This window comes from Bos indicus x Bos taurus, chromosome 11 (genome assembly GCF_003369695.1).
Source record: "Bos indicus x Bos taurus breed Angus x Brahman F1 hybrid chromosome 11, Bos_hybrid_MaternalHap_v2.0, whole genome shotgun sequence".
NCBI lineage: Eukaryota > Metazoa > Chordata > Mammalia > Artiodactyla > Bovidae > Bos > Bos indicus x Bos taurus.
The window spans coordinates 86,066,593-86,079,604 of record NC_040086.1 but is presented as its reverse complement, the minus strand read 5'-3'; the positions used below and the strand labels follow the sequence as shown (position 1 = coordinate 86,079,604).

The following is a 13,012-nucleotide window of genomic DNA, read 5'->3' as shown; positions in this document are numbered from 1 at the left end:
GAAGTTGTTAAGTAGAATATTATTTACAAATAACAGGAGAATACGAGATCCAAAATGCATCTGTAAGTGTATATAAGAACAAGACTACAATGAAATAACAGTAATATACTAGTAAGGGCTTCCTCTGCATGGCATAATTATAGAATAGGTGACTTTTCTCTTCTTTATTCTTTTTCATGTTTTCTCAATTTTCTAAAATGGATAATCATAAAGAAGGTAGCATCTAAGAATAAAATGCTTTACAACGCATGCAGTGGGGCTAAGATACTGATTTCCCACCACCGTCGCCCCACTGGGTTACCATGTCTCTAGATTTAGAGCCCCATGCCAATGAAAGTCAAGGATGTGACCCTTAAATGAGCCAGTCACTTTGGAACTACACCCTTTGAGCAGCCAGAAGGCAGGGATAATGTCTTATCCTTCTTTTAATCCCTCTCCTCCATATTAAGAACAGAAACCGTTTGGGAATCTGGAAAGGAGAAAACAAAGGGTGATGAGACCCCGTACCTTGCGCCAACGAAGTACAAGTCGCAGGACGGGTAGTGGTAAGAGAAGTCTCGCCCGAACTTCGGTATTCTGGTTTTGTAGTAGAAACCTGACTGTGAATGAAATTCGACGTATCTATCATTATGCAGGAAGACAATCTGAAAATGAAACAAGAAAATTAGTTTGCTTAGATTTCTACATAAAGTGCTTATTTCATCATCTCTGAAACTGGCAAAGCAAGAAAAACTCTCATTTTGTCTTTTCTTGCTCTCTGTAAACACACGTGTATAAACACAACTTACCATCAAGGCTAAGAAATAGGTTACGAATCAACCTCTCCATTAGTTACTTAATGCCTTCCTGCATTCTAGACAGGTTTTTTGGCAAACTTTACCTTGTAACTGAAAGACTTACAAGCAAACTTATCAGTATCTAGAGAAAATTTATCATAAAATTGAATATTCCGAAACATATGATAAATAGCTACCACAGGCTATGGAAACTGTATTCCATAGTTGCCAGAACTGAAGACTATATATGAAACACACCAGCTCTGAAATTTCGATTTTCCTTCACAGTAACACCTGACATCACTAAAAATTTTTCATTTTGAATTTAATAAGGCACTTCTACTGACAATCCTGTAACTGCTGAAAATGACCACAGAGCTGAAAGATGCATTAATGGCACCAAAAATTAAAAAAAGCAAATGTAAACATATAAGCTGTGTCTTGAACTGCTTCAGTGTATACCACAACCACTTACTTGCACAGTTAAGAATAGTAAACAAACAACCTGCTATTGTGCTTTTCACATATGAATAAGAAACTGAAAGCAACCCGGCAAACAATACTACTTTAAATGCAATAATGAAAATCACACATCTAGGATATAAGACGGTCTAAAAAGATGACAGCTACCAATTCTTAAAAATATAGGTCACATCCTATTCATACATGCTATGGAAAACTTATTTTGATACTAGACTTGCCAAAGACTATCTCCATCCCTGTTGTCACATTCACAAGACAAACTAAACAGATATTAATAGTAAAGAATAGGTCTTATTTTACTCCATAGCTACTTTAAATTTAACAATGGAAATACCATAAAAACACTTATCATAGAAATAAACTCCACTCATTCATTTCTTGAGCACAGGCAGTACAAACCAATGCTATAAAACATACCTTTGAATAGTCATCAGACAAAGTTTCAAAGGTGACAACTGAAAAATAAGAAGTAGTAAGAAAAATATAATTATCAATATTTTTAATAAAAATATACAATTGATGCAGATTCTAATTCAATACAAATATTATACACAAATGCTGGGTTTTGCTTCCTTTTTTGCCATCTACATAAAACAAGAACAAAGATGTCATACTATATTGCCCTCAAAACACCAAGTGGGGGGAAAAAAAAAACCACCAAGTGGAAAGTTAAACATTTTATAGTTTCTTAGTACAGATCAGCTACATTTTCTACAGAACTGAAGCAAATTAGATAATAAATTCACAAAATATAATGATTCGTAAATTTTGCCACAGTTTTTCTGAGATGTTCAAATAACAAACATTAAAAGCTCAAAAATGTTTGCTTGAAAAAAGGTAAGAGTAACTTTTTACTCATTCATAGCATACCTGTTAACAAAACTGAAGAGTGAAAACAGTTACTATTAGCAGCACATGGAGTTTGTATTGCCTTTTTTTAAATAAAAGAGTGAAACAAGTTAGGAGAATACAAATTCCATTAAGGTCTTTTCCCTCACCTCAAACATGGGGCCATCTCCATGTTGGAGATGAACTTTCCCATCTCAACCTGCCCCTCGTACCAGGCAGAATTCTAAGAACAACCCCACTGACCTTCCCCCGGGTACAGTCCCCTGCTCTGGAGAGTGTGGGTGGACCCTGTCAACATGAGGAGACACCACTCTTGTGAGTACATCACATTTTATGGCAAAGCTGAGATTTATAATTCTCCCAAGCCCTTTAAAAACAGTGAGTGTTTTCTCCAGCTGGAGGCAGAAGAGGCAGATTCAGGGCACAAGGAACTGCTGCTGGCTTGAAGGAGGCAGAGACCAGGTGAGGAGGCACACAGGGGCCTCCAGAAGCCGAGTGTGGCCCCCCGGCTCACAGCCAGCAGCACGCGGGACCTCAGCCCAACAACCACAGCAAACTGCGTTCTGCCAACCACCTGGAAGTTTGAAGATAGATCCTGCCTAAGGCCTGTGGAAGAGTCCCATCCCGCTGACACCGTGAGGTCAGTCCTGAGCACAGAACACAGGCGAGCCTGCGTGGACTTCACCAACAGAGCTATGAGTAATGAAATGAACTTTTCAAAGCTGCCACATTTACTGTAACTAATACACAAGCAATGCCCAGCTTAAAAAGGAGAAAAGTACCCAAATATAAAAACTATTTTCGTGAATTCAAATATAATCTCTTACCTTCTGAATCCAAACACCTTTCAAACTTCAAGGATAATTGGTAGGTGTCATAACATCGAACTCGAGGTTTATATGTTCCTATAAAAAATTCGATGGGATGTAAAACCTAAAGGACATACTTTTTATTACCAATATCCTGCAAATATTTGATTATACTTTTCGTTTAGAGGTTAAGCAGGATAATTATAAGCTTACCAAACAAAAAGAATTTAAAGCAGCCCTTTCTAACATGTGAAGGGAAAAATGAGCAAAGGATATAAACAAGCAAGACACAGAAAATGAAATACAAATAACTAATAAACTTCACAAATACTTTAACAAAGTAGGTTTTTTAAAAACTAGTTTTTATCTATCAAATGGCCAAGATGAGAAATTGGTTAATATTTGCATTTAGGTGGATATTAAAAAAAAAATCTACTCTCATACTTTGGTAACAAGCATGAAAGTGAAAGTTTGAAAGTGTTAGTTGCTCAGTCATGTCCAACTCTTTGCAATCCCATGGACTGTAGCCCACCAGGCTCCTCTGTCCATGGAATTCTCTAGGCAAGAATACTAGAGTGGATTGCCATTCCCTTTTCCAGGGGATCTTGCCAACTCAGGGATCGAACCTGGGTCTTCTGCACTGCAGGCATATTCTTTACTGTTTGAGCCACCAGGAAAGTACAGTGACAAGTTTAAATTGTTACAAATTCTTTGAAGGACAATCTGGCAGTATTTGTAAAATATGTGATATTCTTACATCTTAAGTCTTTATTTCAATTTATACAAATTTATTCTACAGAAACACACCCATAAGTGTACCAAAGACATGAAGAATGTTCACTGAAGCATTATTTACAAATGGCCAAAAGACGAAAGCAAATTAAATGTCCACCTAGAGGGAAACAATTACGTAAATGATGGTAAATCATTATACGACTTATAAAGAGGATAACACAGACCTGTAACCACTGACATGGAAGCTGTCAAAACACAGCATGAAGTGAAACGCAGAGTGAGTGCAGCAAGAGAGGTGAGCCCTGCAGGGTGATGCTCGTAATATTAATACGATCCGGCTTCCGTAAAACCCGACTGTGACAGTGCTAGTCCTCTGCACAAAAAAACGATGGAGGAATAAGCACAGAGACACCTGGTATATTCTAATACAATTTTAGGGTCTTTCACATTTTCTCCTGTGTATTTGTTACATTTTTTATAAGATTATCACATTTGCAATCAGGAAAAGACTGATTTTTAAAACCAGTAAGGATATTTCTATATTTAAAAATTTCTTAGCCATGCCCTACTACATGTGGGATATTAGTTCCCAAGCTGGGATCAAACTCATGCCCCATGCAGTGGAAGCACAGAGACTTAACCACTGGACCATCAGGGAAGTTCATAAACCAATGAGGATACTTCTAAAAGAAAGCGATGAAGTAGTTCTGTATTTTCTGACATGGATCAAAGCCCAAGATCTCACTTAAAAATAGTACATAGCATAGCATGGGCTTCTCAGGTGGCACTAGTGGTAAAGAACCCACCTTCCAATGTAGGAGATGTGAGAGATAAGGGTTCGATCCCTGGGTCAGGAAGATCCCCTGGAGTAGGAAATGGCAACCCACTGCAGTATTCTTGCCTGGGAAATCCCATGGACCAAGGAGCCTGGGGGGCTCCAGTCCACAATGTCAGAGAGTCAGACATGACTGAGTGACTGAGCACACACATTATAGTACAATATATCTACACATACATACTCTCTACGTAACATATATGTTATATATGATCTACAACTGTAGTCTGTATCCGGAACATAGAACTGGAGGCTGAAACACATGGATAGTGTTAGTAATGAGACAACCACCAGCACAGAACAAAAGAGAATAGCATGGAGATGTATAAAAGCTGTCAAAGAAGAAAGTGGTTGGAAAAGAGATATAGATGAATGTTAAGACAAAAACAACAATAAAAAGTAAGTGGACAATACCTAGAATATATGGAGCAAAATCACAACCAAAAGTGGTTGAGTAATGTTGCTGTAAAGGACAATGCATTAAAAGTTCCCTATATTTTATGGCTTTTTCATACTGATGAATTATTGCTAACACAGGTCTTAGTAGCCTAAGAAATACTAGTACATGATAGAGAAAATCATTATGATAAAAATGATCTTTCCTGGGACTCTCACTCCTTGTTGGCGGGAGTATAAAATGATCTGACTACTCTGGAAAAATACCTAGCAGGTTCTCATCAAACTAAATACACACCTACCCTATGACCCAGCAAAGTCCTCAAAACAGACTTGTATGAGATGGTTTATAACGCTTTATCAATAATAGCCAAAGAATGAAAATAGCTCAGATGTCCATCAACTGAAGAATAAACAAAGTGTGGCCTATTCCTCGAAGGAAATATCACTTGGTAACAGCAACAAAAAAAGAACTATTCACACATATAATGACATGAATGAATCTGAAATACGAAGTCCTAGGTGAAATAAGTCTTACACAAAAAGAATACATAGTACATGATTGCATTTATATAAAAGAGTCTATTTAAAACAGGCTAAATTTGTCTGTGGGGAAAAAGTAAATCACAGAGAGGTGCCTGGCTACACATGAGTGGGGGCAGGGACTGACTGTGAGGAGCATAAGAGAATGTTCTAGGTGGAAGGAAAGTTCTGGATCTTGCTGGGGGTTTGGGCTACACAGGTATATACATTTGTTCAAACTCATCAAAATTATTTACTTACGCAAATTAAAAAAAAAGCCATAAACAAATATTGAACTCTAGTTAATGACATACACACTGAGGTATTTAGGGGTGAAAGATACTAACATCTGCAACTTACTCTGAAAAGCATCAAAACACAGGGTGGACGGATGGATGGCAGAAAGATGGATAGACAGACAGGTGATAAAGCAAACACAGCGAACTATTGAAGCATCAAGGTGAGAGGTAAATGGCTGTTCACTGTACAATTTTTCCAGTATTTCTGTATGTATGAAATTTTTTAATAATAAAATATTAGAATAATTTTGCCTTTTCCTCTAAAGCATTTCCTGGTATGAAACATATGTTAAATTATAACAAAAACGATGCTTACCAGTTGCTAAAATATACTGCCCATCTTTTGATACCTTAATAGTGGTACAAACAGTAGGCATTTCAAAATCCTGAATAAGTTCAATTCTCCTACGGACATCTGCAAAGAAAGAAAATACATAACTGGTTTAATGGCCACATGCTTATTCTGTGTCGCAGGAAGACAGAGTGTGTGGAGCAGTCCCTATAAACAACAAAAACCCAGGGCCTCTCAGCCTTGGGAAGGCACCAACACAGCCGCACTACCAGCAAGATGTTCTCCCAGCTCCTGCCTTATTTTTCTACACCATTTTATTTGTACTTTTCAAAAAGCAAAGAGTATCACCGTTAATGGGGTTGGGGGTGGGGGGTGGGAAATGTCCGTAATAGCGCCATTAAGCATCCAGTTTCAAGCCCCGGATTAAAGGGGACAGAATAAACATTAAACCACTACTATTATTCTATCATGGATCATGGCTTAATAAGCTTAAACCTTTAAAATCTTTAAAAATTTATATAAGAAACTGGTACCAAGCTGCCTTTTGCCTCTCCTTGGCAGCACTGATCTGCAGCCAATAGGATTCAGGCTAGAGAAGACTTACAGCAATCTCTCTGGGTTAAAACGCTAAGATGGACTCTCAAAAACAGGTTCCCAAACACAAGGGGGTGTGGATTCTGGCTGGCTGCTGTATGTGCCCTCTGCAAGGACCGCGTATGACTGTCCGGCCCCTCATTGCCTCGGTCACTAAACCTGAACCTAAGATTCGAACCAGCTAAGGAAGAGTGGGCCACACAGCTTGGAAGACCGGGATAGTTTTGAGATGGGTTAGAAAGTAGTCAGTGAACTACATTTTTCCTCTAAATAATCTGAGTCTGTTTGCTTACACACTTGAACACTGGAGTGGCAAAGAGAGAAACAGAAGAAATCAGAATCAGTAAGCATTGTGAGAGCAGCAATTGCTCTTTTCCTTTGATTTAAAGTTTTAATTTTCTAATTATAAAAAAAATTAAATGATTTATCATTTTTGTTTGCGCTGGGTTTTTTGCTGAGCACAGCTTTCTATAGTTGTGGCGAGAGAGGGCTACGCACTAGGGGCAGTGTGTAGGCTTCTCGTTGCTGTGACTTCTCTTGTGGAGAACGGGTTCTAGGTGCACGTGCTCAAGAGTTGTGGCGAAGGGGCTTAGTTGCTCCACTGCATGTGGGATCTTCCCGAACCAGGGATCGAACCCACGTTCTCTGCATTACAAGGCGGATTCTTAACCACTAGACCACCAGGGAGGTCCTTAATTTTCTAATTTTATAGATACTATATAAAGCCTACTTTTCCAAGATGCTTGCTTTGAGGTATTTATCTCACATCCAGAACCCCCTTCATTATCTTAGGTCTTTGATTTGTAGAAAATACCTTGAACAAAATATATGGGAAGTTAATCATTTTTCATACATGACAAGTTGTAACAGAGAAAATTTAATAAAAGTCTGTCTGAAATGATTTAAGTTAAAAACTGATCTTACAAGCCTATCTTCCCTGCTGTCATAACTTAAAGAATCAAAATCTTCTACAATGATCTTTCAGGGTTCATGTTTATATGTCCTGTATATAAAACTACTTTGTTCAAAAAAAAAGGTCCAACGTCTCTATATCTCAAAAACTGACAGATGGATTTAGCAAACGGAAAAAGATTTTAATATGCTGGAAAATAAAGCGATTACAGAACAGTTAGGACAGCTAGACCTTCTAGGACTGCTTCAGTGGGTATGGCAAGACTGTAAGGCCCTGGCTAGTCTGTTAACCTGAGTCATTTCTCAGCATTATTTATGCAGCTGGGGAGCTTTACGAGGGAGTCTCCTCTAGACAAAGAGCCAGCTGGCTTACCGCTTACTTTAAAGGCAGTGGACCCCTATATTCAGTGTCCTCAGCCGCAGCACAAACCTACTGCATGTGGAGCACCCATACAGGCCACCCGGAGTGCCCCCATGGGACTCTGGGCAGGGACGTGATGGAAGAATGCTGGTGTGCAGGCTATCTGCTGTGCCACACGACTCAAGGGGTCCTTGTCTCTGACCCAGGAGTCTTATGACTTCTGCCATCATCCATGAAACAGTAAGAGGCTTAACTGACTGCCGTGTGAGTTGGTGAAAATCAAACCCCAGGCCCACAGGTGACTGTATTTACCACAACAAAAGTTTTCTTCAGAGGGAAAGGGCAAGAATGTTTATTTCCCACCACACGAATTCCACTGTTTTTCTGAACCTTCACTTAAATATAATACGTGAGTAAAAGCATTATAATAGGGATCACAAATGTGGCTGAAATGGGAAAAAAAAATAAATTATACTCACCGACATCTTTCTTCTGAAGTGCCCTCTTCTTCCTGTCAGAAAGCCACTTAAAGAAAGTGAAGAGACTTCATTTTAAAACACATTTACTTGAACGGTCTCTCTGCTTACAAAAAATAATACGTGCTCATATTTAAAAACTGAAACTTAAAGAAATATGTAACATAGAAAAGGAAAATACTCTGTAATCCTAACCCTACTGTTACATCCTGGAATACAGATTTTTCCTGGTATGCATTTTCCTATACTAGACAATATATTTTAAGAACCACCATATTTTTACACAAGAGAAAACTAGCTCATCTAATCAACCTAAGGGAAAGGAGTAAGCCTCAAATAGTATGGGTTATAACTAATATATGGAACCACCTGAAGTGAAATTTTAAAAAGCAAAACATTAAATGGAGAAACTGTCTCAAATAAATATATTTTTTACAAAACAAAAACCTAGATAAATAGCTGAGACTTGATGATAAATAAATGATACTTTTAAAACTCATATTCACAGACACCACATTTTGTTCTGTAATTACTATACCTTATTTTAGCTAGCAATATAATCCCACTGCATGAACAGGTCCAATGATGAAGCACCATAAAGTACAATTACCTTAAAGTCAAGTCTCCATTTTCAACTAGGGGCAATTCTTAAAGCGTATTTGGTTGGCACAATGGGACAGGGTGGGCACTCCTGGCATCTTGTGGGTAGAGGTCAGGGATGCTGCCAAACCTCCTACAATGCACAGGACAGCCTGTACGCTAAGCACTGTCCCTCCCAAAATGTCAATAATCACAAGGTTAAAAAAACATATGCTCAAGAAATCAAAGAAAACCAAGAGAAAGATTAACAGATACCACTTCTAAAAGCACAAACCCAATGTAGAGCCCATGTTAGACACCGGACATTATAATCTTTAGGGCTCTGTGGTCACGCAGACCCACTCCTAAAGACATTCGCTGTGATGTGTGATACCTGAGGAAGGGTGGACACTGCAACACGTGTCACTCTTTGAAGGGCCTGAGTCCGAGCCAGAGTTCTCCTCCTGTCTTTGTCTTCAGAGCACTGATTTGTGGGTTTATACTAGTCTTTGTGATTATATTGTTCTGATTTCATTTGAGGCAATAATGTTTCAACTAAAGGTGATGTTAAACTGTATTTCTGGGCACTCGATACGTTCTTTTACATCAAACTAACGCAAGCAAAGGGCTTCCCTGGTGGCTCAGTGGTAAAGAATCCACCTGCCAATGCAGGAGACTTGGGTTCGATCCCTGGGTCGGGAAGATCCCCTGGAGAAGGAAATGGCAACCCATTCCCACATTCTTGCTCTGGAAAATCCCATGGACAGAGGAGACTGGTGGGCTGCTGTCCACAGGGTTACAAAGAGTTGGAAACAACTGAGCAACTAAACAACAACAAAAGACAAGCAAAACAGAGGTGTATTACCAGGGCTTCTCCTTTAACAGGGTATTCAGGTTCCTCTTCTCAGAAGTTATGCTCAAGAAGAGGCCAGTTCACTCAACAGCTGGTCTCATACATCATGAAAAGTGAAGGTGAGGTCTCTCATTCGTGTCTGACTCTTTGTGACCCCATGGACTATACAGTCCATAATATTGGAGTGGGTAGCCTTTCCCTTCTCCAGGGAAAGGAGAAGGGAATCCCTTCCCGACCCAGGGATTGAACCCAGGTCTCCCACATTGAAGATTCTTTACCAGCTGAGTCACCAGGGAAGCCCAAGAATACTGAAGTGGGTAGCCTATCCCTTCTCTAGCGGATCTTCCCATCCCAGGAATCCAACAGGGGTCTCCTGCATTGCAGGCAGATTCTTTACCAACTGAGCTATGAGGGAAGCCCAATGCTATGATTCCCATGCTATGAGGGATGCTCATACATCATGACCATGGGGCAAAGAGAAGGGGATGGAGACTGCCTTCTAAATGGGAGCCTGGGACCTTAAAGGACCAGAAATTCTGTACCACAGGGATGACAAGAAGGAAAGACAATTTATGCTGGAGTTTCTGTACAAACTGACAGCACTCCAGGACAGCACACTAGACAGAGTCTGTCCGGTACAAGAATGAATCAGTCTAAGTTTTAAAAGTTCACCAAAGACCTGACAGTTGTCACTGATTCCGGGCATCCTCTTTGTGTTCTATAAAATCACTGCTAATAGACAATGGCACTTTACCAATGCCAAATAATTTAACCTGAAACCCAGCAAAAGAGCTCCGGAGATGCTGATGATCTAAATCTCCCACTAGACAGGCACCCTGCCATCACTGGGGGGAGAAAAAAAAACAAACCCTAGTGGATCTTACATTTGAAGTAGGTAGAGCAAAATAGTCAATTTGTTGATAAGTCAGATTTACTTTAAAAGAAGATTCAGAGATTCCATTGGCAGGATACACATACCTGTTTACTCAACATTTCCATCTGATGTTTATTAGAACGTCAAAACTTCAATATCAAGAAATAAAATCTTGATCTCTTTTGCCCACTACTTTCCCCCTGACCCACAACGTGCTCAATTCTCCATTTCAACTATCAGCAACACCGTGCCCCCAGTCATTCAGATCCAAACACTAAGAGTCCTCTCTGGATTCTTTCCTTCCCGTCACCTCAACTCCCTACTGCTATTCAACCCACTAGCAAGCGCCACTAGCCTATCTCCAAAACACCTCCTTTACCCCACCAAGTCTTAGTATCTCCTTTGCTACCATCCTAGCCCAAGCCACCAGTCTCTCAGCTGGACCATCTAACTCATCCCCACTTACTCTCCCCAGCTGCTGTAATCTGACACGGAGTAGCCAGTTTGAAACCCAACAATAGCTTCCATAGGCATTAAGAATAAAACCCTAACTTTCTACCTGAGCCTACAAGGCCCATCTCTTCAGTCTCATCTGCCCCGACTCTCCCACCCCACTGAGCATTCCACAGCCACCACCGTGATGCTTCTGTGTCTCCAATGTGCCAAGTGCATTCCATTGCGGGTCACTGACACCTGTTCTCTCAGCACAAAAAAACTCTTCCTTTCCCCTTATCTTCACAAGACTCCATCCTTTTCATTATCCAAGTTTCTGCTCAAAGGTTGCCTCTTATAGAGAAGACTGCCCTCAAGGCTTTAGTCCAAACCACTTTCTCTGAACACTTCATCCACAACAGCTCTCTTATAGACACTCAGCATTCAAAGCACTTATCGGTATCTGAAGTTGTTCTATTTGCTTACTTATTACCTTTTTCTCCAACAGGAAACCATATCCGACCGGTTCGTCACGTATCCCAACACTTAGCTCAGGGCTGCCTGCACGTACTCACGTCCCAGGAAATGCACGGAGGAAAAGAACAAACTGAGAGGGATCGTGCTGTGTGACAGCTGGAGGAATTATTTAACCTGAATTCTGAGACGAAACTGATCCTTGGCTTCAAACCTTTTAGGGTCGGACACAAGAAAAAGCTAAATTGATTTTGATTCCCAAGGGCAGAACTCAGACCAACAGCAGGATGTAGGAAGGGCCATGTCTAACAAGTAGTCTCAAGTGGAAAAGACCTTCTGCCAAATTTTCTTCTCACTGGTAGTGCTTCCACAGTGGCTTGACCATCACTCTTAAGAAATAACATCGATGTGTCAGAGCCTAGGTGTGTGACCCCTGGACAAGTCACTTTTCCCCTCCCTGGAACTTTGCATATTTCTAACATGAAAAGATTGGAAGAGAACCACTGACTTTCCAAGCCCCTTCCAGTTTTGACGTCTAAAGACTCAATGATATTAAGTTAACTTCAGCAAGGTTCAAAAATATGTCCATGTCATAAATTCTGCAGCTGCAAAGCCTGCATTTCCCTTCACTGCTGTATTTCTAGAACTTGGCATATAACAGAATTTCAAGAACAGCTGAAAAAAGTCAAAGTGTTAGTCGCTCAGTCCTATCCGGCTCTTTTGCGACCCCAGGGACTGTAGCCCACCAGGTTCCTCAGTTCGTGGGATTCCTCAGACAACAACACTGGAGTGGGTTACCCTTCCCTTCTCTAAGGGATCTTCCGGACCCAGGGATCAAACCTGGATCTCCCGCATTGTAGGCATATCCTTCACCGTCTGAGCCACCAGGGAAGCTGATGAGGGGCATTTAAACGGGGGAGAAATATCTGTCAACCAAACTGTCCACGTTTTCCTCCTTGGTTGTAGCAGCGATTCTGAACATCCATACAAGTCCAAAGGGACACTTCCTCTGTCTAGAGAACTTTCCCCCAAAATAGTTCAAGAAAAACTCATCCATCCTGATTACCCCGAGGCCCAATTTCTGGCGCGCTAACAGCGCGGTCGTCGTCTCCCAGCACCGATCAGCTTCCCCAGGTACCATCCCTCGCCTCTGAGCCTCCCCCGGCCCGGGGCCGGCCCGGGGCCAGCAGAAACTGCCAGGGACGGAGCGGAGGAGAGAGGGGCATCCGCGAGGAGGAGGACCCGACCTGACTCACCTCGGGAAGGGACTTGCCACAGCTTAGACTGTAAAGCTTCACCTCGTTGAGGCTGGAGACCTGCATGGCGGCGCCGAGGAGGGAACAATCCCCGTTCCTGTCCGGGACCCTCTCCACGCGGAGCAAGCGAGCATGAGAAACTTAAGACAGCCTCCCGGAGCACCGGCCAGCGCCGGCGCTGGGTGATTACGCACTTCCGGGTGCC

At 41.1% G+C, this 13,012-nt stretch overlaps 1 protein-coding gene across 4 annotated transcripts in view; it reads right to left on the bottom strand.

Annotated features, from left to right (window-relative positions):
• NOL10 (nucleolar protein 10) overlaps nt 1-12,993 on the bottom strand; it is a 90,018-nt gene extending 77,025 nt beyond the window's left edge. Inside the window, exons 1-6 of one of the 4 annotated variants that reach the window (XM_027556086.1) lie at nt 12,808-12,993; nt 8,343-8,388; nt 6,021-6,119; nt 2,936-3,013; nt 1,677-1,714; nt 508-644 (exon numbers count right to left, since the gene is read on the bottom strand). In XM_027556086.1, coding sequence (XP_027411887.1) covers nt 508-644; nt 1,677-1,714; nt 2,936-3,013; nt 6,021-6,119; nt 8,343-8,388; nt 12,808-12,873 — 464 coding nt within the window. In that variant the 5' untranslated portion in view covers nt 12,874-12,993. Of the gene's footprint in view, nt 1-507; nt 645-1,676; nt 1,715-2,935; nt 3,014-3,876; nt 4,026-6,020; nt 6,120-8,342; nt 8,389-12,807 lie in introns of those variants that run through there. The other 3 variants (XM_027556087.1, XM_027556088.1, XM_027556089.1) reach the window with 3 other exon arrangements.
• Nucleotides 12,994-13,012: the final 19 nt, after the last annotated feature.